This window comes from Ascaphus truei, chromosome 17, assembly GCF_040206685.1.
Source record: "Ascaphus truei isolate aAscTru1 chromosome 17, aAscTru1.hap1, whole genome shotgun sequence".
Classification (NCBI taxonomy): domain Eukaryota; kingdom Metazoa; phylum Chordata; class Amphibia; order Anura; family Ascaphidae; genus Ascaphus; species Ascaphus truei.
This window is the reverse complement of record NC_134499.1, coordinates 39155135-39180551: the sequence shown is the minus strand read 5'-3', so window position 1 is coordinate 39180551 and position 25417 is coordinate 39155135. Positions and strand designations below refer to the sequence as shown.

General features: G+C 43.2%; 2 protein-coding genes across 2 annotated transcripts in view; both read right to left on the bottom strand.

The window, feature by feature from the left end:
• Positions 1 to 12610, bottom strand: part of CHDH (choline dehydrogenase) — a 32514-nt gene extending 19904 nt beyond the window's left edge. The window contains exon 1 of the mRNA XM_075574890.1: positions 12590 to 12610. The gene's annotated coding sequence lies outside the window, so the exon portion shown is untranslated. The remainder of the gene's footprint in view (positions 1 to 12589) is intronic.
• On the bottom strand, positions 7655 to 23433 carry ACTR8 (actin related protein 8). The gene is made up of 13 exons (XM_075574888.1): positions 22602 to 23433; positions 21872 to 22042; positions 20412 to 20522; positions 19654 to 19758; positions 18721 to 18894; positions 17684 to 17777; positions 16181 to 16313; positions 15328 to 15481; positions 13388 to 13483; positions 12590 to 12730; positions 9672 to 9933; positions 8599 to 8762; positions 7655 to 8136 (listed from the first exon to the last, which is right to left on the bottom strand). Exons 1-13 carry the CDS (start codon positions 22743 to 22745, stop codon positions 7993 to 7995), a joined length of 1893 nt encoding a protein of 630 aa, XP_075431003.1. The 5' UTR covers positions 22746 to 23433; the 3' UTR covers positions 7655 to 7992.
• Between the last annotated feature and the right edge of the window lie 1984 nt (positions 23434 to 25417).

The following is a 25417-nucleotide window of genomic DNA, read 5'->3' as shown; positions in this document are numbered from 1 at the left end:
TGTCCCAGCGCCGCTCCCTGCACCATGTCCCAGGCCTAAGTAGTAAGTAGGGAGAACTAACAGAGACAGTAGGAAAGTGTTATAGTAAGTGCGTCTGCAAAGGGCCGGGGTAAATGCATATTTATTTATTTATAAAATGTGTTACCAGGAAGTAATACATTGAGAGTTACCGCTCGTTTTCAAGTATGAGATGTGTAGTATCAGCCAACAGAGCTACCCAAATGCTTCATTAAAGAGGGGTGTTTTAAAGGTGGAGAGAGAGAGGGCTTGTTGGATATTGAGGGGAAGGAGTGTGGTGCTTGATGATATTGGGTGTTGTGAGATACAGGGTTTTGAATACACCTAACAGATGGTGTTTAATGTTTGACTACTCTGGGTGTTTCGATATAAATATTTCTCTTATGAATTGTTGGTATGTGTTGCATACACTGAGCACCTATTTCTAAATTTATTGAAAACATTGGAACTTTCTCTATAAATTAAATACTGTACTTATTTGTATGCAGGAACTCATATGTATCAATGCAATGTAGATAATGGTTATTTCATTTGAACATGAGTTAAGAGGTATTGTTTAACATTATATAATCTGTTCATGTTATTAACTTATGTTATAATGACAATTGAATACTGCATTTGTATTTAGTTTTTTATTTTTGATGTCTGTATTACCACTACTTACCTGACAGAACAGGTTAGTGGTTAATTACCGGAAGAATACCCACCAGGTTTTAATTACTGGAGTGGTATAAATACACACCCTCCAAGAGTACTCACTCGCCCCCTGATGAAGCGTTAAATCAACGCGAAACGCGCAGCGGTAGAGTTTGCGTTCAGTAACGCGTGACACCTGAGACCTCTTGACGACGGACACCAGCATCCTGCACTCCCCCACGCGGATGGCGTGATTAGCGGTTTGCGATTGCAGTTGTGGCTGCTCCGGCTATTCACCAGGACATTTTCTCAGTTTTGAGGTTACTGCTCCCCACCCTTGTGTGTGGGACTATCCACTTGCTGAACTTTACATCTGTGACCTGATCGGGGGATCTTAACGTTTTTTATTGTAAGTTTTGTGACTTGTTATTTTTTACATAAAGTACCGCTTTCTTTTATTGAATTTGTCTCTCTGTGCGCTTTTTCTTTTAATTTCAGTGTTTTACCTTTGACCTGTTGATCACGGGAGGAGCATTTAGCTGCAGGAGAGATAAGGATCCGTAAAGAGACCAGTCAGCTCGCACTTACTTCCGATAGAATCTGAAACTGCCTTAACATCTGAGACGCTTTTCTGCCTAAACCAACTTGTGTTGTGTCATTTCAGTACCTACAAATATGGGACAGTCCCGCTAAATTAAGGACAATTGGCACCCCTAATTATGGTGGCACAAACAAACTGATATTCTCATTGGTTATAAAAGCTAAGAAACATTTTGATACTGCCAACCCTGATTTACAAATACCTAAACGTGTCTGTTTTTTTAGCTGTCATTCCCCTTATATAAATGTATTAAACATATCATTATTATAATTTCAGTTTGATGCTATGTGGGACATCACCTGTAAAGTGATTTCCGTCACTTGTTTAAACATTAACAGATGCTGACATTGGCCAGCTGGCTGTGGCATTCACACTGACTGCTGTTAATATTCACCTTTGCACTTGGATGCATTGAAGGACTCTCCAACATGAAGAGGTTCATTTACTGGTAGGATTGCGACATCAAGCAGAATAGGGTCAGAGATTAATCCACCCTGTGTGTTAAACAGATAAACAACCTGCCCTAAAGAAATGTTAAACTTCACCTGATTAAGCAAGAACTTTGAGTAATGTCACCTTTGCACAACTAGCAGCTTCAGAACTTATAGGGGCAGCGACAGTTAACCGACCCCAAAAAGTTTTTTTGTAGAGAATTTAGCAATCTACAGTAATTGGTTTCCTTAAACAAATGTAACCATGATTAACTCTTTTGCTGCAGAAGGGGCCTGCATATAATTGCACTGCGGTGTTTGGTAGCTTTATTCAAAATAGTCACTTCTTATTTTAAAATGTAATTGTTCTCCTTGGTTCTTAAACACTCACAGCTCCAACTAAACAGTCCAGAGTCTGTAATGTCAGTATTCTTCTGGCCCTAACAGGGGTCAGTATTCTCTGATAATAACCCAACAGCTAGTTCATATTACCTATGAAATCACATTATGACCAATGTATGTTGCAGAATTTTAATGCTAGAACGCTTGCCTCATGCTTGGTGTGTCATTGTCCGCCCAGAGATGCTTATGCCTTTGAATTCAAAATGGTTTAAGTTTACCATAATAAAAAAAATCTGCTATCCTAGTGATTCCTGTCTCTCGCCATCTACGGAACTCTCTCTGAGACCCTCACAGTGCAAACTCTGGGTTATCCATGGTCGGTGTCAGGGAAGAGGGGAAAGATGTGACGTTGAACTTGCAAGGCGAGTCGTCCCAGACACTCACAACTACTGAAATCATAGGGTGTTTTTCAGTGGGGCCGGTCTATGCATTTTATTGTTCCAGTAACATTTATCCAGATTGTTCTGTTTAAAACAGAGTTATTTCAATCTGATCCCATAGCTTATATTTGTCATTCACATGCCAGCCAAGCAGACTGGACAGCAGCGTGGCTGTATCATATAGTTTGATCTAGCATAGCATTTACCACAGCTCTTTTTTTAGTATATCAGGTAGTAGATATGCATGCAGTAATGATATGGGGCGTCAGTACATAAATGGGACACGTATAAGCGAGCACATGGGAATGTGTATGTGGGAGACAAGAGAAGCCCCAACCTACATACCATTATAAGGTACCTTCCATCGGTCTGATACTTCTATGTGCTTAGTAATTAGGTAACTACCGTTCTGACTGCCTTAGGCCGCGCATATAGTGCCGGCGACAGTGACGCAACATCGCGTCAAAACAAATGCATTGACGCCGTCGCGTTCGCTTATAGTAAGAGCGACAGCTTGGTCCCGATCGCTGGAAGTCACGTCAATTTGATTTTTCCAGCGACCGCAGCGTGACGTCGCCGGCACTATAAGCGCGGTCTTACTCCTCCTACAGTCAGACAGCGCCATAAATATAGAAACACAGAGAACATACACAAATTTGTCCTGTGGATGAAGTAGCCTCTTCCTCTGTGATCCGACACTCCTAGCGGCACCGGCCTGATAGCTCAGTCTTTGGCTGGTGAGTTTCTCTCCGCGTCTGCTCACAGAGTTCCATCTCTCTTGTCTAGGAAGCGCGGCCGTTGTATTCTGGCGAGTTATCTTGTTCTTTGCTTTACATCAATGGCAGAACACGGTTGCCCAGGAAGCAATCGGGTTCCCCTGCCACTCTCAGCGCTGCTAACTTGCCTGGGCAGGTGGCTATTAACTTAAATGGGAAACCCCATTTCTAAGATACATTATGTGCTTGTAGTTTTCTTGCTTTACGCATGATATTCACTGTATCCGTGAGACAGTGAAGGCTTATAATTATGTCTCTCGGTGGGTCATTCTGCAGCTGTTGACCGCTGAGCGCGCCATGTCCTCTGTCCAGTGTTATCTCTGTCAGAAGTATTTTCCAAAATTATTTCAAACAGTTTCTGCAGGTAAGAATTAATTTATTGGGGACCCATCGATTCGGGGACCCCTCTTATGCGCAGATTGCTGCGCCTGCATGATGGTCGAGCTCTGTCATGTGGTATTTTAGATCTCTAATCCGTCTGGTTCATGCACTTTAGGAATCAGGGCCTCCTCTTTTTCTGTGACCAAGTTCGGTTCTGTCTTTATGTCCAAGATTTCCTCTTTGATGGTTTTGCATGATTTGGTAGCACAAATTAAAGTCTTTTTTTTTTTTGTAGTATAAGCGGAGTCGCTCTGCTGCTTATTATTTAACTCCTCTCTATCAGAGACCGCACGTTGCGACACGGGACAGGAGATCCATCCTCGTGGCAACACGAGAGAGGCGTTCCATCCTCATGGCGAGGCCGCATCAACTCGGGCGTCGGTTCGCTTGAAGAACAGAGTTCTTGTTTTGTTAGGTGGCATACTGTAGCTTACCGCCTTTAATAGTAAGTATTTGTGGGTTGCAGTAAGTCCAAATGTCTGTTGGCGACGGAAGTCCTGCGCATTGACGGAACACCAGAGTTAAGTGGCCGCTATACTCGGCTGCAGACCACACCACCTCGGGACCGCATCTTCAATGGTCAGCTACAGCCAATTAGTTTACAAATACCCTTGGGTAATGGAAATGTTCTTTAGAGGTGAGCTCTTATTGTCCATGTTTTCTATGATTTATACAATATTTTATGACTTACAGCTTTGGCCTTTAAACTCACTTTTTGAGGGTACAACAGATTAACCCTTTTAATGCAAGAGGAGTCAGGAATATATATCTTTGGACAATTTGCTACACCACGGCGGGTTGTGACCATCATTTCTTCATCATTAGTGGATGAGAAATGGTCACTTATTTTTGCTCTCCCCTCCCCCTTTTTGTATGTATATCTTTATTTATATAGCACCATTGATGTACATAGCGTGTCACAGCAGTAGTACACATAATAATATAACATCATGGGAATAAGCACCCCAGGCATAAAAGAAACATCTCACAATTTTAAGTATTGTATTAGAATAGTACATTTGCTTTAGTACAATGTTGGATAGATAAAACCTTAATGCAAACAAATACACAATTGTTCATAAAGTACCTTTATACTTCATCTCATTTGGTGTTATCTATTAACTCGTAATTGCCATTATTGATCAGGTCTACAAGTAAATAGCCATTAACAATTCCTACAATGAGCATCTAGTGAATGTCTATCGAAAAACAAAAGCAAAATACGAAATATATACCTTAAATCAAAATTCTATTCGGTGATCCCCTAGCGTTTGTCATGCCTTTCGGCTAGTGATGTAATAGCAATGTTCATCCTAGCCAGCTGTTTCTAAATAATGTATGACCGAGCTATTGTGTTCTCTACTCTCTGCAATTAGAGAAACGCCCGTTTCCTGGGTGCTGCCATTATACTCATAGTAGTAAGTGCCAGCTGTTGCTGCAGACATTTAAAATATCACTTGTATTTGCAGTAATGTCCAATTTGGGATTGACTAGGATTGCTCGGCCTTACAGGCCTAATTATACACCTTCCTTGATGTTTGTGGGTAAAAGAAATACAAAAAAGAAATTGGACACATTGGAGGTCATATCATGGTTCCCAAACTGATATACAGAACTGCATCGTTTGTGAGGTTTGTCTTTCAAACATAATGTTGTAGCAGCAGAAACACGGCAATTCAGAAACAGCATATGCTACATCGGTTGGTCATACCGGTAGCTGTCAATGGGATTTAAATAAGAGGCATAAGGGAAGCACTCAACGCAAAAGATGATACCTACAAATTAATGCTACTGTGTTTCCACGAGTGAGACTTAAACATTGTGTAGTTTTCAGCACGCACGCTTTTTATAATATGGGACGCCAAGTCCAGCATGAAAGTGTGACATCATAATGAGCGATAAATGATTTGCAGGCGCTTCGAGCGGATTAGTATCTCACACATGACCGTTATATTTTGTTTTTTTTGTCCTCTCTGTGCTTGGCCGGGCGGGGGAAGAATCGCACTGAACTAACAAGTAGTGGCGGGAGAAATAGTAACGCCTAAAACAGGGGTGTCACAGTATTATGAGATGACCAGGCAGCGTCCTAACTTTATTATTGTTATAATTTAGTAAGGAGACATCTATCAGAAAAGGCAACTATCGCACTCACACAGAATTATATTAAGTTTTTGTGACCGATTTCATTACAATCATTTTAAATCCAGTGTTTTCGCGTCAGGGCGCTAAAATATTGACAATTATGCGTCCTACCAGACCTTTCCGGGACAAATCAATGAAATAAGGGACAATCTCGTATATACGAAACGAGACGCACACACACACCTTGTACTTATTCTTTTAGCAGTTTTGATTCTCTGCATATGTTGATAAACAAAATATTATGGGTCTTCTTAAAATGACTACTCTTTTAATGCATGAAAAAATAGGGTAGTTGTGGGCAGTAAATTATGGGTTTACTCCTCCAACCAGCTGAGCTAGGAATTTTTTTTAAAGCCCTTTTCAATGGAAGCACAAAACATATTAATTAGACAAACAGAAGCCATAACGGAGATAAGTATTAGTACCCGGTGATAGAGTTAAAGAAAATGAAATATCGAAATGCACATTTCCTTATTTCTGTTACGTCCTCTATGGCAATAAGTAGCAGGATGTCCCAAAGCAATTTGTAGGACTGTTGGGAGTTCTCCTTTCCACAGTTAGAACAACTGCTTGAAGCCCCTTCCTACCAAATCTTGCATCCGCAGATGATTGAACATCTCATCATTAATGTTTAGAAGGTGTGTGTAAAGAAGACCATGTCTCTCATTTACAAATGTCCTAAGCATAGGCCTGAGATTTTTCTGCCCAAGAAGCTGCCGTAGTCCTGGTAGAGCGAAGACGTTTAACCCCACAGGAGGATTTACTCCAGCTGACCTATAGGCCTCACTAATAGCCGCCTTGATCCCTCTGGATATTGAGGCATCAGATGCTGCCTGACCCTTCCTGGGTCCTTCAAAACAGCATAAATAACCTAGAGGTTTCCCCAATATTATCTGTCCTTTGCACGTGTCGTTAAAGCCCTAACTACATGGAGCTTGTACCACGGACACTCCCTATCACAAGCTGGATTAGACAGACTGTGGTTTCCTCATCGATATGAAAATCTGACACCACTTTACTTTGAAAACGTTGAACAGTCCCCAACACTATTTTATCCCGAAAGAGATCCTGGCGCTCCCCAGCCCCACCTGCTGGCAGAAAAACGAATTACTGTTAATTCAAAAACGTTGTGCGTCTGTCTTTGTATACATCCCTCTGCATCATAGAAATATGTATTGGTGGGCATAGCTTTTCCTTTACATGCGGAGTGCTAGAGGTTAGTGTTTGTACGCCTTTAATTCTTCTGAAATAATACACTGTGCTTCAGGCAGAAAGCAAACGGAATGAAAGAAAAAAGAAACCGTTTACATAAGTATTCATTGGGACTGGCTTTCATTTGCTGTGAGAATTCACAGCTGTATAAAAGATCCAAACTTCATTGTGGGGAAACGAAATATTGTCACATCAATTCAAACTTATTCTGAAGTAAGTTTCTAGACTCGTCGAAACATTATTTGAATGCAGTTTATATTTTCCGTCGACAAACCATAAAAGCAATTTATTATAAACACTCTGATCTTAAAAGAATCTTTACACATGTATTCCCTTCCTTGGCCAGAGTTCAGAACCACGCTGCAATGCTTTGCACCCAATCCGCCAGTAATCGCCATTGGTTTGAGTTACTGCTGGATCGGAACGCAATTCCCCTGATTGTGGCTTGATGAATCACAGCCAATGTGTTATACTATAGGTATTAGAAAAATCTATGATAGGTGACTGACACTGAGACGCGCACATGCATACATTCTGAACTAAGGTGCTTAAAGAGAAACAAATGCCAAGCAAAAAAGGAGTCTGTATTAAAGTTATAAATAGATGTATTGGGGACACTTTCTTCGGTGGACTCTGCATAAAACAGGCAAATTTATTAAACTAACACAGCGAGACTTTTTTTTTTTTTTTTACAAACTATTGGTTTTATTCCCACAGAATGAATAGCTCATAAAGATAAATAAGTTTTTGAAAAACATAAAAAAAAAAATATACATCATACAACGGCAAAAGTTGTAATGAATGCCTATTCTGCACAAATACATATGAAATGTTCAGCGGTGTGCAGTAGGCAGTTTCTGCCTCTTGGCATGGAATAGAAAATATTGTTTGTGGCCTGTTTTTATTAGACACTTTGATCCAGCTCAGTGATGGCCGTTATTCTTAGAGGTTTGTATTGAATAATCCCAGGCTGGCGCCTTGTCTCAGCCAACGAGAAAAAGTTTCTCTTCTGGTCACCATACAAAGGCGGCTCTCTCACGTAGCATGCGGACGCCAAATCGCTGCCACTCCCGCTGGTATATCCACAGCTCTTGAGTTGTGTCAAGGCAAGCCAGAACTGCGCCCCCTTTCCATGCAATCAACCGAGGGTCCATATCCTAATGCAATGAGAAATGGAGGTCACACTGCATGAAGAAGATCACTAACCCAATGCAACAAAGTGAAAAATACATTAAAAAATGGGCTTGTAACATACTGCAGAGCAATGTGTAAATGAACGCCCTTTCCTATAGAAGCGCAGATTCCTATAGAAGCGCAGATAACGCTTGAAATACTTTTACACCACGGACAACTAAACAATAGCGTGTAAAGCTGCTTAAAAAGAAAGAAAAGCAAACACTTTTTCCCAACATAGAGAATGTAGATGACTACCTTACATACTGCAGATATATATAGATGATTACCTTACATACAGCAGATACATAGATGGATTACCTTACATACTGCAGATATATATAGATGGATTACCTTACATACTGCAGATACGTAAATGGCGACCTTACATACTGCAGATACGTAGATGGATTACCTTACATACTGCAGATACATAGATGGATTACCTTCGGTCTTGTGATAACTTCAATGTTGTCAACTACTCGTCTAAATGAAGGAGGCATTTTGTTAAGTATCCGATGCTGCAAAAATTGTTGAGCCTTATGAAACATTAATCCCCCTCCCACCACCAGTATAGAGCTGTACATCTTCTTTTTGGTATCATCGGAACCTGGAAAGGAAAGATTGTGCGGTTACAGGGAAAAGTGAGGTTTGGAGAACTGTGAAATAACAGAACTGCTTAAAATTGATAGGTGAATGGATACCGATATTTGTAGGATTATATTAATTTTTACGCCCAGTTGGGATTAGAGTTTATGGTTGAAAAAGTTACAGTATTAGATCAGATTTTAAACTTTGTAGACAAATCCATGTCCACCTCTTCCAGTCTATGTCCAAATGTGCATGTTCAAAAACAGATGCTTCATTTTGGAAGTTTTATGTCTAACTGGAAGTAAGAGATCTAGCTGGATATTTATACCATATACACAAATCCATAGATTCCCCGGTTCTATTAGTGTCAAATCCATAAGAGGCCCACGCATAAGCCATGGTTAACACCATTAGAGGCCCACGCATAAGCCATGGTTAACACCATTAGAGGCCCACGCATAAGCCATGGTTAACACCATTAGAGGCCCACGCATAAGCCATGGTTAACACCATTAGAGGCCCACACATAAGCCATGGTTAACACCATTAGAGGCCCACGCATAAGCCATGGTTAACACCATTAGAGGCCCACGCATAAGCCATGGTTAACACCATTAATTAAGGGCGATGGTTGGAGGCTTAAATAGCTGGTTGGAAGTCGTCCAAATAAACGGAGACCAGCAACGCTGAAAATCACTGAACACTACAGCATACTAATTCTTAAAAAAAGCAACATGCCAACAGGAAAAAACTTCCCAAACCCTTTAATTAGGCTTTAGATTCAATATGATTGTAAGTTCTTCGGGTCAGTGGCATTATTCCCATTATGTGTTGTATTATTGTGTCCTTTGCATTACTGCTGTGAAGCGCTATGTAAAGGGATGGAGCTATATAAAGATATACATAATGTCTCAATTTTTTCCCTTACTGCAGCAATCGATACTGTGCAGAACAGCTTTATCCAGACCCAATGCTTTCCCTTCAAACTGAGAAATTGCCGTTTTCCTGCTTAACAAAGCTGCCAGAGGCTCTTCCAAGTCGTTTCCAGCTACCAGGCAGTCGTTCTGAGATGATCCGAGTTCTGCTTCCTGCGAATGGATTCTGTCCGAGATATCCAGAGACTGACCCCTTGAATCTTCAAACAAACCGGGTTTGGGCAAAGATTTCCGGTCCGCTGCGGCTTTGGCAGACTTCAAAATCAGAGATGAAACATAAGCACGTTAGAAAATATTGCGGAGCTCAGGAACATACAAGTGCTATTTAGGAGCGATGGAAATGCAGGTCGCTATCCAGGCGACAAATGGTAGAGGTCAAAGTAAATTGTTCTTCCAAACTGCTCTCTAATATATATATTCTTGTGCCTCAAGCAGCAAAAATTAGATTGTAAGTTCTACGGGAAAGGGATATTCTTGTAGATGTGCACTGGATAAAAAGGAAAGCACAGTATCCGCAAAAATATAAATCAAATTCATATGATACATTATTAGGCAGTAAAATACTTTTCTGGGGAAGAAAGGAACGTTAATGATGTTTGAAAAGCTTGCTACAAGCTGTAGTTTCGAATAACAGGACTGGCGGAAGCCGCCTTACAAATATCCTCAATTGAGACCTGGATTTCTGAGCCCAGGACGATGCCTCGGCCCTTGTTGAATGGGCTCTCGAGTAGGAGGAACCTGCTGAGCTGCCAAGTACGCCGTCCTTATGTTACGAGATATCCCATTAGAAATGGGTGCTTTTAAAGCCGCTTTAATCTTGGTATAAAGTTTGCAAAGAGAACAAAGTCTGTCAGATTTTCGGATAGAGAGACTATCCTCTTGATGTAACACCGAATAGAGATCTTTCCCCACTGAACGTAACCACACCCTGAGAGCTATATGAACATTAGCACAGGCTGCTCCCAAAGTGCTAAAATCTCTTCAATGCCAACGCCATCTTCCTAGCCATATTATCACATAAGAGGCATCAACCTGGATAACTGACTCACTTGCACCCACTCCAGAAGTGCGATTCCAAGCCCTTACACACTGAAAACAACAGATCCATCCGTGGGAAATGTCGGGATATTGGCAGTGTCCTCTGGAACCGCTTACGCCTGGTCAAATATCTTATTTAATTAATGAATGAATGGAGCAACTTGTAAACAACGCATCCTGTGCCAAATAAGTGGCATTCCTATCCTCAATCTGAAGGACCGATCTCCTTAACTTGATTAAATCAGCCACGTCTACATAAAAAAAAAAGAAAGGTTCCCATCAGACTGAAGTAGCTTGACTTCCGAAATGAGTGCTAAGTAGCCGAGTCCTGCTCTGCATCAGACTGTGTTCTCGCACACTGACATGGATGGAGAGGAGGTTCCTGGGATGAGGGAGCCGGAGATCAGAGTACTCAGACAGCATCATATATCCGCTACATTGAAGCTTGAAACCAGGGAATTAAAATCCGATAACTGAAAACCCTGGGTAACCTCCTAGGCTCGACTGACACAAATGTACCCCAAGGGAATCCCCTAAGGCAGTGTTTCCCAATGCCAGTCCTCAAGAACCACCAACAGGTCAGGTTTTAAGGATATCCCTGCTCCAGCACAGGTGGGTCAGTCATTTTGACTAAGCCATCTGTGCTGAAGAAGCGATACCCTTATAACCTGACCTGTTGGAGGTTCTTGAGGACTGGCATTGGGAAACACTGCCCTCCGAGATAGTCACATTCCTTACAAACTGGCTTAACCCACAAGGTGCTGTAGGATTCTGTGAATCCCTCTGGGACTATGTGACATAATAGCAAATACAATAGGAAAAATAGCGAACGATTATCTTGATGTTGGGAACCCTCTTGTGGGTCCAAAGACACCAATAAAATAACACGAGTAGTGACTAATGACGCTCTGGTGAAACGCAGGACTAGGCGGACACCAGGGAGGGTAATAATTGGCACCTTCAGGCAGAGCTTTGAACATTTTTTATTTTAAATATGTGCTTAGCTGGTGTCACAAACCAAGGTGCTCAATCAAACTAGGAGGGCAAAGGTATAGCCACTTGCCCCCCAACTTGTAGAGGGAGCAACTGACCAGCTTTGTTGTTTAAGTAGCCTTGCCTGTGGGGGAGGCAGTGTAATATCAACACCCGTCCCGCAAATCTATAGCAGCAATAACATGGTGTAGAGGGCAAAGCAAAAACTGCCAAATACCCTACAGCCCATAACAGCGTCCCATGTGTATTAGGGCACCGCGTTGAAGATTCTGTAGCACTCCAGCAAGATCTGATCGTTTGGGGGTAAAACAATAGCCCCGTCCTCAAACATCACTGCAGGTGCCCCGTAGCAGCCCCTGATATGCACGCATAAGCCTGTGCAGGCATCAACAACCTCCATGCAGCCATCAGACAGGCTGCTGCGGGACCAAAGTGATCACTGAGCAGAGCTTTTTGGAAGCTGCCCAGCAGTAAACCCTTGCAGAGACACCGAGGTCCGCCTATCAGATACGTCCAAAATGACGAGGTGGAGAAAGGCATGGTCAGATATACTCGCTCTCCGCTAGTAAACATTAATCTGTCCCTCCCAATGTACACGATGGGCATCTCCCATAGCACGTGTGCTGCCATAGGGGACACCCAGGAACATGTATTTACTACTGTAATGAGTTACGCAAGTCCCAATGTATACAGCGATAATGCCAGCATACTATATAGTTAATGTATGCCAGATTTATAATGAGGGGGGATTATCCTGTATATATTTGAGCCGAGTGTGTGTGCGTATAATTGGTAAACAAACGCTACTTTCTACTTTATATTCTATGCCCGGCACATGTCTCCTCAGTGGGGAAGGTCCCGATCACAGTAGGTGAATCACCTGTTCCTGTTTGCTTTGTGTTGCTAGCAGGTAATACTCATCATGGGGGTCTTCCGGGTCCCCCTGCGATCGCTGCGGCAATGTCGTCATTTTCTGGCCCACAATCCCAAACGTAGCTGGATAAAACAGCGCCATCGGCGCCTGTGCGGGAAACAGGGAAAAACTGCAATGACTATAAAAGGTCAATATTAAAAGTGCCATCAAATAAATAAATGGAATGTCCTTAGAAATCTCCTAGTTATACACAGATACACGTTACTGCTGTATGGTTTAAAGTTCCGGCACAGCGGGACATTTAGGCCCAATTATTAAGCAGTTCTATTTCACAAGACACCTTCTGGTGCCAGGACACGACACCTTGCTGCCCATTCAGTTTAATGAGCCATAAGGGGTCTTACAGTGCAAGAAGGCGTCTTATGCCATAGCAGTGCTTAGTAAATATGGGCCTTATTCTCCTACAGTTTGAAAAAGATTTGCAAAATAATATCCCCAGCCCTCTGTTACAGGGGTATGGTATTAGGCCTTACACAAAGGAACAAATGGCAAAACGTGAAAAGCTGCCGCTCTCTAGATATGTGAGAGTATGTGAAAGACAATCTATAGCATAAAGTCAGATGTATCGGTGCAAAGGTCACAGCCAATAAGTCGCCATGCTGCATTACATACCATACAAGTCAATAGAAGGTTTGGAATAGCTTAAACGCGAATACTGTAAGCGGTGGATTAAGTTGCTGAGGCTATTGCTTTGCAACAACTCAAAAGGAACTTAAACATTAAAATGAACCATCGGCGGGTTACCTGAAGCTTTTCATCTCCTAGCCGAAACTGGTAAAGTAGAGCTGGGGCATCTGGATGTCGAACTTGAAATTCATGGTCTTTAAGTCCAGAAACATCCTATGTTGAGAGTAAAGTTACTTTATTACCATCCCCTTCCCTGTACGCCACCCTTCAGACACTGTACAAGGTGTTTTATCATCATGGTATCAACTCCTTGTGACCTTGGGCAAGTCACTAATCTCCCTGTGCCTAGGGTTGGGCAATAACAGAAAAAATCCCACGATAACGAGATAAAGAGAGAGAGAGAGAGAAAGAGAGAAAGGAGAGAGAGAAAGGAGAGAGAGAAAGAGAGATAGAGATAAAGAGAGAGATAGAGAGATAAAGAGAGAGAGAAAGAGAGAGAGAAAGAGAGAGAGAAAAAAAAAAAGAGAGAAAAAAAAAAAGAGAGAGAGAAAGAGAGAGAGAAAGAGAGAGAGAAAGAGAGAGAGAGAGAGAGAAAGAGAGAGAGAGAGAAAGGAGAGAGAAAGAGAAAGTTAGAGAGTTATTATAAAAAAAAATTTAAGCCTGAAAATGTTCTAGTAACTCAAAATGTTGTAAGTACATGCATTTTTTTTAGATTAACTAGAACAAAAAGTGCCCCTCATTCTCAAGCCCTTCCCATGTCTGCAGTGGCTCAGGCACACACAGGGGTGTAAGTTCTACGGGGCAGGAACACACGCCTGCAAAAAAAATCTAATCTATGTACAGCATTGCAAACGCAAGAAAAAAAACTAGCATCCTAAAATAACATTTTAGAGCCCAAACAGTGAGTTAGTGATTGTTTGATGGCGAATGAGATCTTACTGCAGACAATTGCTTCCTGATTCCCTTGTGGCATTTCCAGCCTATACAAAGTCGGACCTTGCTCAAATTGCACGGATTTCTGAGTGATGCAGTGGTGCACCAGCGCCGACGTGCAGGGTCAGTCATTGTAAAATAGAGGCAATTAAAAAGGAGAATAGAAATGTAATCGTTTATTTATTTTAGGTCAGGGGCTTCTTGTTACTAAAACAAATGCAGCAGGCTTCCTTATTCCCTCCGGTGGGATATGTCGTGATATTCTGCGTCACCGCGACAACGGAGTCCTATAGAAATGCTGCGATATCCGGAGTTATAATGGGACATGTGTTATCACTAGGAACATTGATGCTGGCTACATTTTGACTATTTGCAAGGAAATTCAACTTAAAGTAGCCTCAAAACAGAAATAAGCAGGACTTTCCCCCCTAAACCAGGGGTGGCCAACTCCAGTCCTCAAGGGCCACCAACAGGTCAGGTTTTCAGGATATCCCTGCTTCAGCAGAGGTGGCTCAGTCAGTCAGAATGACTGAGCTACCTCTGCTGAAGCAAGGATATCCTGAAAACTTGACCTGTTTGTGGCCCTTGAGGACTGACGTTGGCCACTCCTGCCCAAGTAGTGGCTCCTGAGCTTTGAGGCGGTTACATTAGGGGGAGGAGCTGTAACTATTACTGCAGTTCGGTTATTTGGAGCTTCCCTTCTGTAAAATTATGGGACAAGTTTAGGGCATACTCTGAACTGATTTCTACTGCACCATGTTGCTTTTCCCCCCCACAAACATGGACTGCTGCTACAATGTAGCACTTGGGGGCTCTCTCGAATAAGTCCCTTACAAATAAGAAGATCAGCGTTTAACTGATACAGAACCCTGAAATCGGGCGGGGGAAAAAAAAAAATATATATATATATATAAAGAACAATGTTTAGAGTTAAAATACCTGCCTAACCCCCTGTATGAAACATTCGTATAGCCTGATGAATATTAAGTTGCTGTTCTTTTCATATATTAACGATCCAGTATTTATTTATTACCATATACTGTATATGTGCCTATGTGCTGTTTCAGATAATTATATTTGACAACAGCAAATTTCAGAAAGAGTTGTAGTTAGCTTATGCCTACCTGGTCAAGATGTGAATACGTCTCTTTAAGTTGTTGTAGGAGAAGACAATCCAATTTATTAGATAGCTGGCATTCTCTGTATGGAAAACCAGCCCTCTGCATGAGCCAGTGGAGACAGCGCGTCACGTCTGACCCACCGTATGCCAGACACAGCCTGAGAGAGAAAGAGCGCCCGGTGGGATCTTATTGTACTGCGCGTTTCATAGCCAATGCAAAAACTATTTGCTTTCCTTCCCCTGCATTTGCATTGTAAAGTCTTCTGTATTTGGTCCAATTTTCAAATGACTTGAAAATTGCAGGAAACCCTTTAGGGACGCCCGGGGAACCCAATGGTTCCTAGGAATCCCTGGATGAGAAACACTGCTTTACCGTATAGAAAGGGACTGTACCTATCTGCGAGAAGCACATATAGTCACAGTGCAGTTACATGCATCTCTCAGCTGCCCTTGTGGTTTTTTAATATATTACAAATACCATAAGTGGTTCTATATGATACCAACTACAGCACCACGAGAAGCGGAAATAGTCTGAATGCCCCAGTGCAACGATCTCATCCTAGAGAAGATTCCAGGACTTAGACAATGTTTCAAAAGAGTACCCCATGTTAATGCATCGATTTGTCCCCCTAAGCATCATACAGTGAGGGTCTACCTGCAATATGCATGTTCAAAAGGTTTCTAGTAAAGACTTTACAAAGATGTCAGTAATCCTCATGCTGAAACCAATTCATAAGGAGATCTTTTTGTATTGTTTCGGGGGGGGGGGGGGGGGTACAGCAGGAGGCGGCGTGAAACCAAGGGATTTACCAGCGAACTGTACAATAGGAAATGGTAAGAGATCCCCCTGCATGTACCTGGTGTTACGTTGCGATATTCCATCCTCCACGCAGCACACGCTCGTCTTTTGATCCCCAACATCCACAACACAAGCGCTGCTTAAACCACTTCCGTAAGCAGCACACACCGACTCCTGATGGACTACAATACCTAGAACACACAGCAAACTGCGATTCTGAGTACATGCACCGTCATTATAGTTTTAGAACATGAATTAAGTACAAATAGCTGTGTTAGTGCAGAGTAAATTGCTGCCCTGAGGAAGAGAACTCTCGAAAGCTTGTCTGATAATATCAATTGTTAGTTCAAATAAAAAGGTCTCACCGAATGCTGAAGTACTCCTCATTTACTCTGCGCTAGTTTATAAATATACACACACAAATTGTGTCATCGACATCATATTGAAGCATGACTGCGTTTTAATACTTTATCTTTTTCATATGATCGCCTCACACTGGAATTCTACTTGAGATTAGACACAAAGATAACAAATCTGCGTTGTAATTTAGGCCTACTAATCTGACTGCATACAAATACGTGGTAACAATCTTTCACTTGGGACATGATACTCAGATCTACCCGCATGTACAGGCTTTTTGGGAATGATTATGGGGTTTCTATGATAAGAGGAGATGCAGCATTCACACGGACTTAGAATTAAAGTGTTTATTCACAGATCCTTGTTACGGTTTCTCAAGAGTAACTTTGATCTGTGAAGAAACACTTTAATTAGAAGACGGAGTACTGCATCTTCTCTTATCTGGACTTTTCAACACCTTCATCCGACGCTCCTTCTGTTTCCCTGTATGGATTAACTATTAACAGAATGTCAGATGGTCAGATCTTTTTCTTTATATTTCCCGTGTATTTAACTTTGTGTTTTAAATTGTACGTATGGGGATCCTGTAAAGTTCTGCACATATAGTTTGTGCGATATAAAAACGACATGTTTGTGGAAATGAAGTGTTTTACTCTACTTATTTAATTTAAATACAGGTTAGCCATACACCTAACCATCATTACTATAAAGAACTGTAGCATTTCTAACAGGAGCAAGAGAGTATAAAAAAATCCCCCTGGTCCAGAGATACTCACCGGTGAAGATAGCATGATGTGGGCCAATAGGAAGCTGGAATGGATCACGTCACATCTGCCTATAGGCCAGTGTAACGCGGAAGATTTAAACCGCCATTTTGTCTCCCTTGGAGTGGACTGCAACACGCTAAAATCACCGATATCTCGGGACACGGGGTCACAGCTGAAAATACGGTGTTGCATCCTTGGGGAGGGGGTTGCTGCTTTAATATATTATTTGCAATTTTTGAATTTAAGACAGTAAATAGCTTTTCAAATGTAGGATCAACAAATTCTGCCTAGTTTAACAACATAATCAGAATGCACAGTTCAGGCTGCATGGCAGTGCGACTAGCTGAGACAGGGCTGGTAAAGGAATGAATGAAATTGATTGCAATATACCTCCAAGGAAAGATGATACAAATAAAGTTAGCTATCAATTTTACCTGAAAACTCCATCTTCATCAGGATCATATTCACCATCTCCTTTACATGCTGCCGGTTATAAATGTCTGGGATCAGCAATATACACCTGTAATACTAAAACAAACAATACAAGGTTTTCCTGGACCAACAATTCATCACCAAAATAAAGCAGTGTCTGTGATAACATTATAAAATCCTCACCTCTACAGGCATTCTTCTAGACAAGCTGCTACAAACAACACGAATAACCCACAGGATTAAGTAGGCAAATGAACAATATTTAGTGCATCTATTCTATCAGTTAATGTTTTTAATATACTTAATATTTTTGAAACACAGCCTTCACTTTTCCATTTCAGCTTCAAGATACAACACTTTCTCCAAAAATGTAATTACTGGAAATGTATTTCGATGCTGCTTAAAGCCAAACTCATGCGCCATTCCTGAAATTGGTTTAGAATTTAGCTGCACACACTGCTACTTTGCATATTACTCTATTTGCTATTGTGCTTTTCCCAGTTAGACTTTCAGACCTTAATTTATAAAACATATATTTAATATTCATTAGCAAAGCAGTTAACCCCATAAAGAGTATGAAACATTTCACAAAGTCCTATAGGCGGAAAAGTAGTACGATTGATTGCAGTGTTCCGTACATTTGGTGATCAATCTTTGATTTAAAGGCCAATCTGCTTTCTTAAGATTGTAAACATTTGGGGATTTATTTCACCAAATAGGATACACTAAATTAGCAGGTTTTCGGATGTGCTTAGGGAGTACATAAATGTCACCAGGCTTTACATTTCCTATGTTAGGATACAGTGTTTTATTCCAAACAATGATTGGCGATATTGTAAATACCTGAGAATGACAGAGCAGCCACAATGTGGCGTTAGATCATTCAGCTTTTTCTCTGGGAGCAGTATTTATCTTCGGATCTATAATGGGAGATACCATGTTGTCCTCTATCTGACCTATGACCTTATTGGATGCCTGGATAAAAACTCTACCCACTGTCAACTCGGGGTCAGTGGCAAACGCCATTACAATAACTCACCTTCAAATCTTTTCGTGGTATTTCTAATAATTTCTGTATGACGTGTGACCAGATGGTTTCAAGATCTGTAAGCACAGCAGTAAGGGATCCGCCAGGCCCCGGGTGGAGATTCAGCTGGCCTCTTCGGATGGGATAATGAAGGTTATAGCAGTCCGTGGGGTTTATAAATAGTGCCTAATAAAAGAGAGACTATAATTCAAATAATTACAAAAATACATTTACTGTTTAAAATGCATGTGGTGCAAAGTCTAAACTTTAAAAGGAACAATCCATCCTAACCGCTATTTTATTTTTCCAAGATTGGAACCAGAGGGTCCTCCAGCCCCAAAACTGCACTATTTTCAGTATCTGAGCTACTTACTCGTATTACTTGCTGGTTTTAAAAAGGGTATTTACATGGCCATCCCATAGGAAGCCACAACCAATGATGTTGCAGCTCCATGTTGCCTTGAGATTTGGCAGCCATTTTGTTTCCCCTGAGGGAGATTTAAACCAGTTCAGCAGAGTCCCCAGGGCTGGAAATAGTGGCATTTGGCTCAGGGGCGTGCACGAGTAGGAAACACAGCTCCTTTAATTATACATAAAGGATAGTGGTCATACTTCTAATAACAGCTAGCTACAATTTACTTAAATATTGAAATCAATGGCCTTTTTCAACCTGAGCTACTAAGGTGCGATTGTCCCCTTTATAGCGAGATATATTCTCAAGTGCTTAAAAAAAAACTATTAGTTGAATATCTAACAAAATAATATTTGACATTGTTCTGTGGAGACAAGACTTTAATACAATGGTTAACGTTTCTTACCCCAAACAATGCCATCTCAGATATGACAATTACAGGATAAAACAATCTTCCTCTTCAGATTGATGGAACGCATAAATATAAGGTCGTTGTACAATGGGAGCGACTGGAAAAATATTTATGTACATACCTCTTCTCCTACAAGATGTTCTGGGTGGTGCTGAGTGTTTGTCCATTTTGCACCAGAACTATGATCTAATATCGCAGGTCGCATTTGTTTATTGTATGCACGGGCCTAAAGAGATACAATGGCTTCATGAATTCCCATAAGCAGGGAAATCTGTCAAAAGTTATTCAACTTCGAGGGACGACACTAACATTATTTTGTAAAGATGTAAATATTACAACCTAAATAACAGTTTTTAAAGTTTCATTCCTTGTTGCATTTTCCCCCTATAATATAGGCAGCCTTTGATTACCTTTAAGGAGAAGTAAAGTAAGCTGCTGATCAATCGGCAAAGATCACGCTCCCTGGGTTCATATTATGGCTGATTGTAATCTATTCTATACAGTCAATGGAGCGTAACAACTACAATATAACCTTATATGACGATGGGTAACAAAGTATCTAGTGTTACAGCTTTCACCTCAGCCAGTCTCCTGCTGGGAACACTGCAACATTTTTCTGTTTGTAATAATTTGTTGCCAATACTGGTGCACTGCTGGGAGGAGGGCAGGGGGCAAAAAGAGGTGCGACAAAGCCTGCTATAGCAACCATAGGATGCTCAGTGCATTACAAATGGCATTAAGAGTTGAAAAACAGAGGGGATGGGGGGGGGGGGGGGGGGTAAGCAAGTATTCTCTAACACTACAGGATAGATATATATATATTACAGGATTATAATATGAAACTATCTCGGTTTGTCATCAATAACAATGCACTGATACCTGCTCAGCTGACACAGGGATCCGTCTGGTACCATTAGACATCTTTTTGGACCAGATTGCCTGATCCACCATTTTGAGGCCATTTTGTCGTTGTTCGTTGCTCTCTTGCTTCTGCAACCAGAATTACAGATTTCAAACGGCTGGATGCTAAGAGGTCAATGTGTCAACGAAAACTGCTCTGTTGTATGGAGCACAGTTGCAGTATATGATGCAGAATTTTAGACTTATGCCACTTGAGATATTGCGGCTTTTTAGAGTCAAATTGTTCCCTTTTATAACAGAACAGAGACGCAGAATGTGATGCATCTCATTATAATCTGTGCACCATGTATCCCCCATTCCCGCCCCCCCCCCCCCCCAACTCCTCCTACTGACTCCCCAAGGTGCAAGCTGGGGCAGAGACACAGAATGTGATACATCTCATTATCTGTGCAACATGTAACTCCCAGCTCCTCCTGCTGACTCTCCCCAAGGTGCAAGCTGGGCCAGAAAGGCAAAGCGTGTGACTAATATAGAAAAATATGGAGAAAAATACTTTAATACATACATGTAGCGCAGCAGTGTGCAAAGGGGGGGGGGGGCGGGAGAATTTCCAGTGGGCGTGGTGGCTACAGAGGTCCTGCGCTCTCCCCCAAAGAACTTAAATTAAGTGCCGGGGGCACTGCGTGAGGCCTCTGCAGCTTCACTTACCTGATCTTCAGCGATGTGTCGCCATGGTAACCGTGTCAAATGATGCCGCGGGGTCACGTGACGTCACCATGATGTCATTTACCGCCGGAGCCAAGGAGAAGAGGGGGCACGAGGCAAGGGGGGGTGCAAGTTAAAAACTTTGCAAACCCCTGATGTAGCAGATGTTATTGCACCAGTTAACATGACGGATAACACATGTTACTATTGTTTAATATGATGTAATAAGGTTTACGTTAAATATTGCACCAGCGTCAACACTTTGCACCGAGTTAACAGGTGCAATAACATCTGCTAAATCTGCAGGATAAAGATGCCGTAGTTTTGTACCAACATTCACTTGAATAGGGCGTAAACTATCTTTTAGTGTTGGAGGGGATTTATAGTATAGTTTAGGTCAGGGGAACGCAAACGTTTTCAGCTGTGCCCCCCTGCCAGCTCCCTCTCGCGGTACCCCTGCTTCGCTTGTGTGCGGCGTCAATTGATACCGCAGGGTGACGTGACATCACTCCGTTTCCATGGAGACGGACGAGTGACGTCACCCTGCAGGGTCATTTGACACCACGTTGCCATGGCGATGAATCACAGCGTCTGAGTCAAGGCAAGTTTTTATTGTTGCAGAGGCCTCACGCGATCCCCCACCCCCAAAAACAAATCCAGCACCCCCCACTTTGCGCACCGCTGGTTTACGTAACAGGGCAAATTTTGTTTATTAAAAGTTTAAGAGGCCTTTCACTTCAGTGCCAGAGAGGCCAATTATCATTGGCCCTTACATTCAGGCCGTCTCTCAGAATCCACTTGTCTCTATAGGCTGGTTGTCCTGGCTGCTTGTGCCGCCTAGCGATAACATGGGGAATGCCAGCTGGGTGCGTGTCCGTGGCTCTGCCGATGCGCAGGGTGCTCGATCCCGGGTGTATCACCACGATGAAGTTGCTTTGTATCTGCTACGAAACAAAACATGAAGAACACATGAATTCACAGGTGAAGCAGACAAAACAGACATTCCCTTCTGGTCTCATTTCCAGGCACAGCCAGTCCTGGTCTTCTATCATCTACCTCCACTCCATATAATCCCACCCAGTCCTGGTTTCAAATCAGTCTCCAGTTTCATAGACAGAAAGAAGCTCCTAGTTAGAAATAAACGTGCAAACTTTTCTGACAAACCGAAATGGGCAAAATTCACAAATGTCACCCTTTTTGGTTTGCCTTCATCCAAAATTTCGCTTAACATTAAAATATCACTGGGCATAGCATGTTCTATTCATTGGCTATTCTGCCAATAAAAAATAAAAAAAGCAAAATAGCTAATTTTGGGTTGTTTTGCTTGAACGTCTGGTGCCAAAAGTTTGGTCTAAAATGTCGCAGAGTATTTTGTATATTTGATGGGAGATGCTGTGATGTGAATCCCGGCAGGGTCGCACTTCTCCAGTCCTGATGCAGTTTTGTCTCCCCCCGTTATATTGCCGCGGGGACCCAGTCCTGTACAGTCCGGTCCTCTCCTACCTCCTGCAGTGACTCTGGCACCACAGCAGGTACTATCGGCCTCTTCACCCCACGCTGGTCCTTCTCCCGCTCCTTCTCTTTCTCCGGTTCCCCCTTCTCAGCCTGGGTCATGGCAGCCACTGTTACCGGGGACCCACCGCGCATGCGCAGCAGGTGAACGGACAACACAGAGGGAGCGTGAGGGCCACCAAGGGCTAACACATAGGGCCAACCAGGAGCTAACCCAGAGACACAGGGACAGCCAGGAACTAACCCAGAGATACAGGGACAGCCAGGAGCCAGAGACACAGGGACAGCCAGGAACTAACCCAGAGACACAGGGACAACCAGGAACTAACCCAGAGATACAGGGACAGCCAGGAGCCAGAGACAGCCAGGAACTAACCCAGAGACACAGGGACAGCCAGGAGCCAGAGACACAGGGACAGCCAGGAGCCAAAGACACAGGGACAGCCAGGAACTAACCCAGAGACACAGGGACAGCCAGGAACTAACCCAGAGACACAGGGACAGCCAGGAACTAACCCCGAGACACAGGGACAGCCAGGACCCAGAGACACAGGGACAGCCAGGAACTAACCCCGAGACACAGGGACAGCCAGGAACTAACCCCGAGACACAGGGACAGCCAGGAGCTGACACAGGGACAACCAGGAGCTGACACAGGGACAACCAAGAGCTGACACAGGGACAACCAAGAGCTGACACAGGGACAACCAGGAGCTGACACAGGGACAACCAGGAGCTGACACAGGGACAACCAGGAGCTAACCCAGAGACACAGGGACAACCAGGCGCTAACCCAGAGACACAGGGACAACCAGGCGCTAACCCAGAGACACAGTAAAAACAACCAGGAGCTAACCCTGAGACACAGGGACAACCAGGCGCTAACCCAGAGACACATGGACAACCAGGAGCTAACCCTGAGACACAGGGACAACCAGGCGCTAACCCAGAGACACAGGGACAACCAGGCGCTAACCCTGAGATACAGGGACAACCAGGAGCTAACCCCGAGACACGGGGACAACCAGGAGCTAACCCCGAGACACGGGGACAACCAGGAGCTAAACCTGAGATACGGGGACAACCAGGAGCTAACCCTGAGACACGGGGACAACCAGGAGCTAACCCTGAGACACGGGGACAACCAGGAGCTAACCCTGAGATACGGGGACAACCAGGAGCTAACCCTGAGACACGGGGACAACCAGGAGCTAACCCAGAGACACGGGGACAACCAGGAGCTAACCCCGAGACACAGTAAAAACAACCAGGCGCTAACCCTGAGACACAGGGACAACCAGGCGCTAACCCTGAGATACGGGGACAACCAGGAGCTAACCCCGAGACACGGGGACAACCAGGAGCTAACCCAGAGACACAGGGACAACCAGGCGCTAACCCTGAGATACGGGGACAACCAGGAGCTAACCCAGAGACACAGGGACAACCAGGCGCTAACCCTGAGATACGGGGACAACCAGGAGCTAACCCTGAGATACGGGGACAACCAGGAGCTAACCCCGAGACACGGGGACAACCAGGAGCAAACCCTGAGACACGGGGACAACCAGGAGCTAACCCCGAGACACGGGGACAACCAGGAGCTAACCCCGAGACACGGGGACAACCAGGAGCTTACCCTGAGACACAGGGAAGGACAACCATGAACTAACCCCGAGATACAAAGAGGGGACCGCTGAGACCTTAACAACTAATCTAAATCAGTGGTTCCCAACAATACACTTTCATCATTAACTGAGATTAACCCCAACAGCCTGAATAGGACTCATTGTCCCACAGTCACTGCAATGTACTGCACTTAATCCCTCACCTACTGTCTCTATTAATCTCCCAACATACCACTTAGAGTGTAAACTCTGCGGGACAGGGATTTCCTTTCCTATTGTCTGACTTTATTGTGCTTATTGTTTTATAATTCCTTTTATTGACTTTGTAAAGCGCAGAGTAAACTGTGGGCACTATAAATAAAGATATACATACCTATGTAATTCAATATATTTTTTTTGTTTATGGGTATGGCGTTTTTATTTCCATAGTGCTGGCAGTGTACAGCTGTGCAAAAAAATACAGGGAGCTCTAATATTATTAGTGCACCATAGGAAAGGGAATCCTTGACCCAGAGAGCTTACGATCTAGGTGCTACGTCCAGAGACGGCAGTGGAAGGTGTAGGTGTATAATAGGGGTGGTCAACTCCAGTCTTCAAGGGAGACCAGCAGGCCAGGTATTAGGGATATCCCTGCTTCTGCGCAGGTGGCTCAGTCAAAGACTGGCCAACTCCAGTCCTCAAGGGCCACCAACAGATCAGGGTTTATGGATATCCCTGCTTCAGCACAGGTGGCTCAGTCAAAGACTGGCCAACTCCAGTCCTCAAGGGCCACCAACAGATCAGGGTTTACGGATATCCCTGCTTCGACTGAGCCACTCAGTGAGCCACCTGTGCTGAAGCAGGGATATCCTGAAAACCTGTTGGTGGCCCTTGAGGACTGGAGTTGGCCGCGCCTGGTGTAGATGCTTTCCAACGCGTGTGAATAGGTCGAGGAAGAGCAACTTAAAACGAATACCTGGCATGTGGCTGAAATCAGGATGATGGATATTCAGCCCTGCCGCTGTGGTACTGTACCTCCAGCAACAGCAGCAAGGATTCGGCAAGGAACACTTAGTGACCGGGAGCTTGTGATCATTTAACTGTACATATTATATGGTAATCATTTAATAATTATTATTTGATGACATGGACATTATTTAGTGATTATTTACTAATTATTTGGTGATCATTTAATTATTA

What these genes read in the sequence shown, in the direction of transcription:
- ACTR8 (XM_075574888.1), bottom strand. Translation starts at nt 22,745, where the DNA reads ATGCGCGGTGGGTCCCCGGTAACAGTGGCTGCCATGACCCAGGCTGAG. An exon ending in TCCCTGTGTCAGCTGAGCAG is followed by an intron (nt 19,759 to 20,411) that starts GTATCAGTGCAT and finishes GTATCTCTTTAG; the next exon opens with GCCCGTGCATACAATAAACA. An exon ending in GATGAAGATGGAGTTTTCAG is followed by an intron (nt 16,314 to 17,683) that starts GTAAAATTGATA and finishes TGTGTGTTCTAG; the next exon opens with GTATTGTAGTCCATCAGGAG.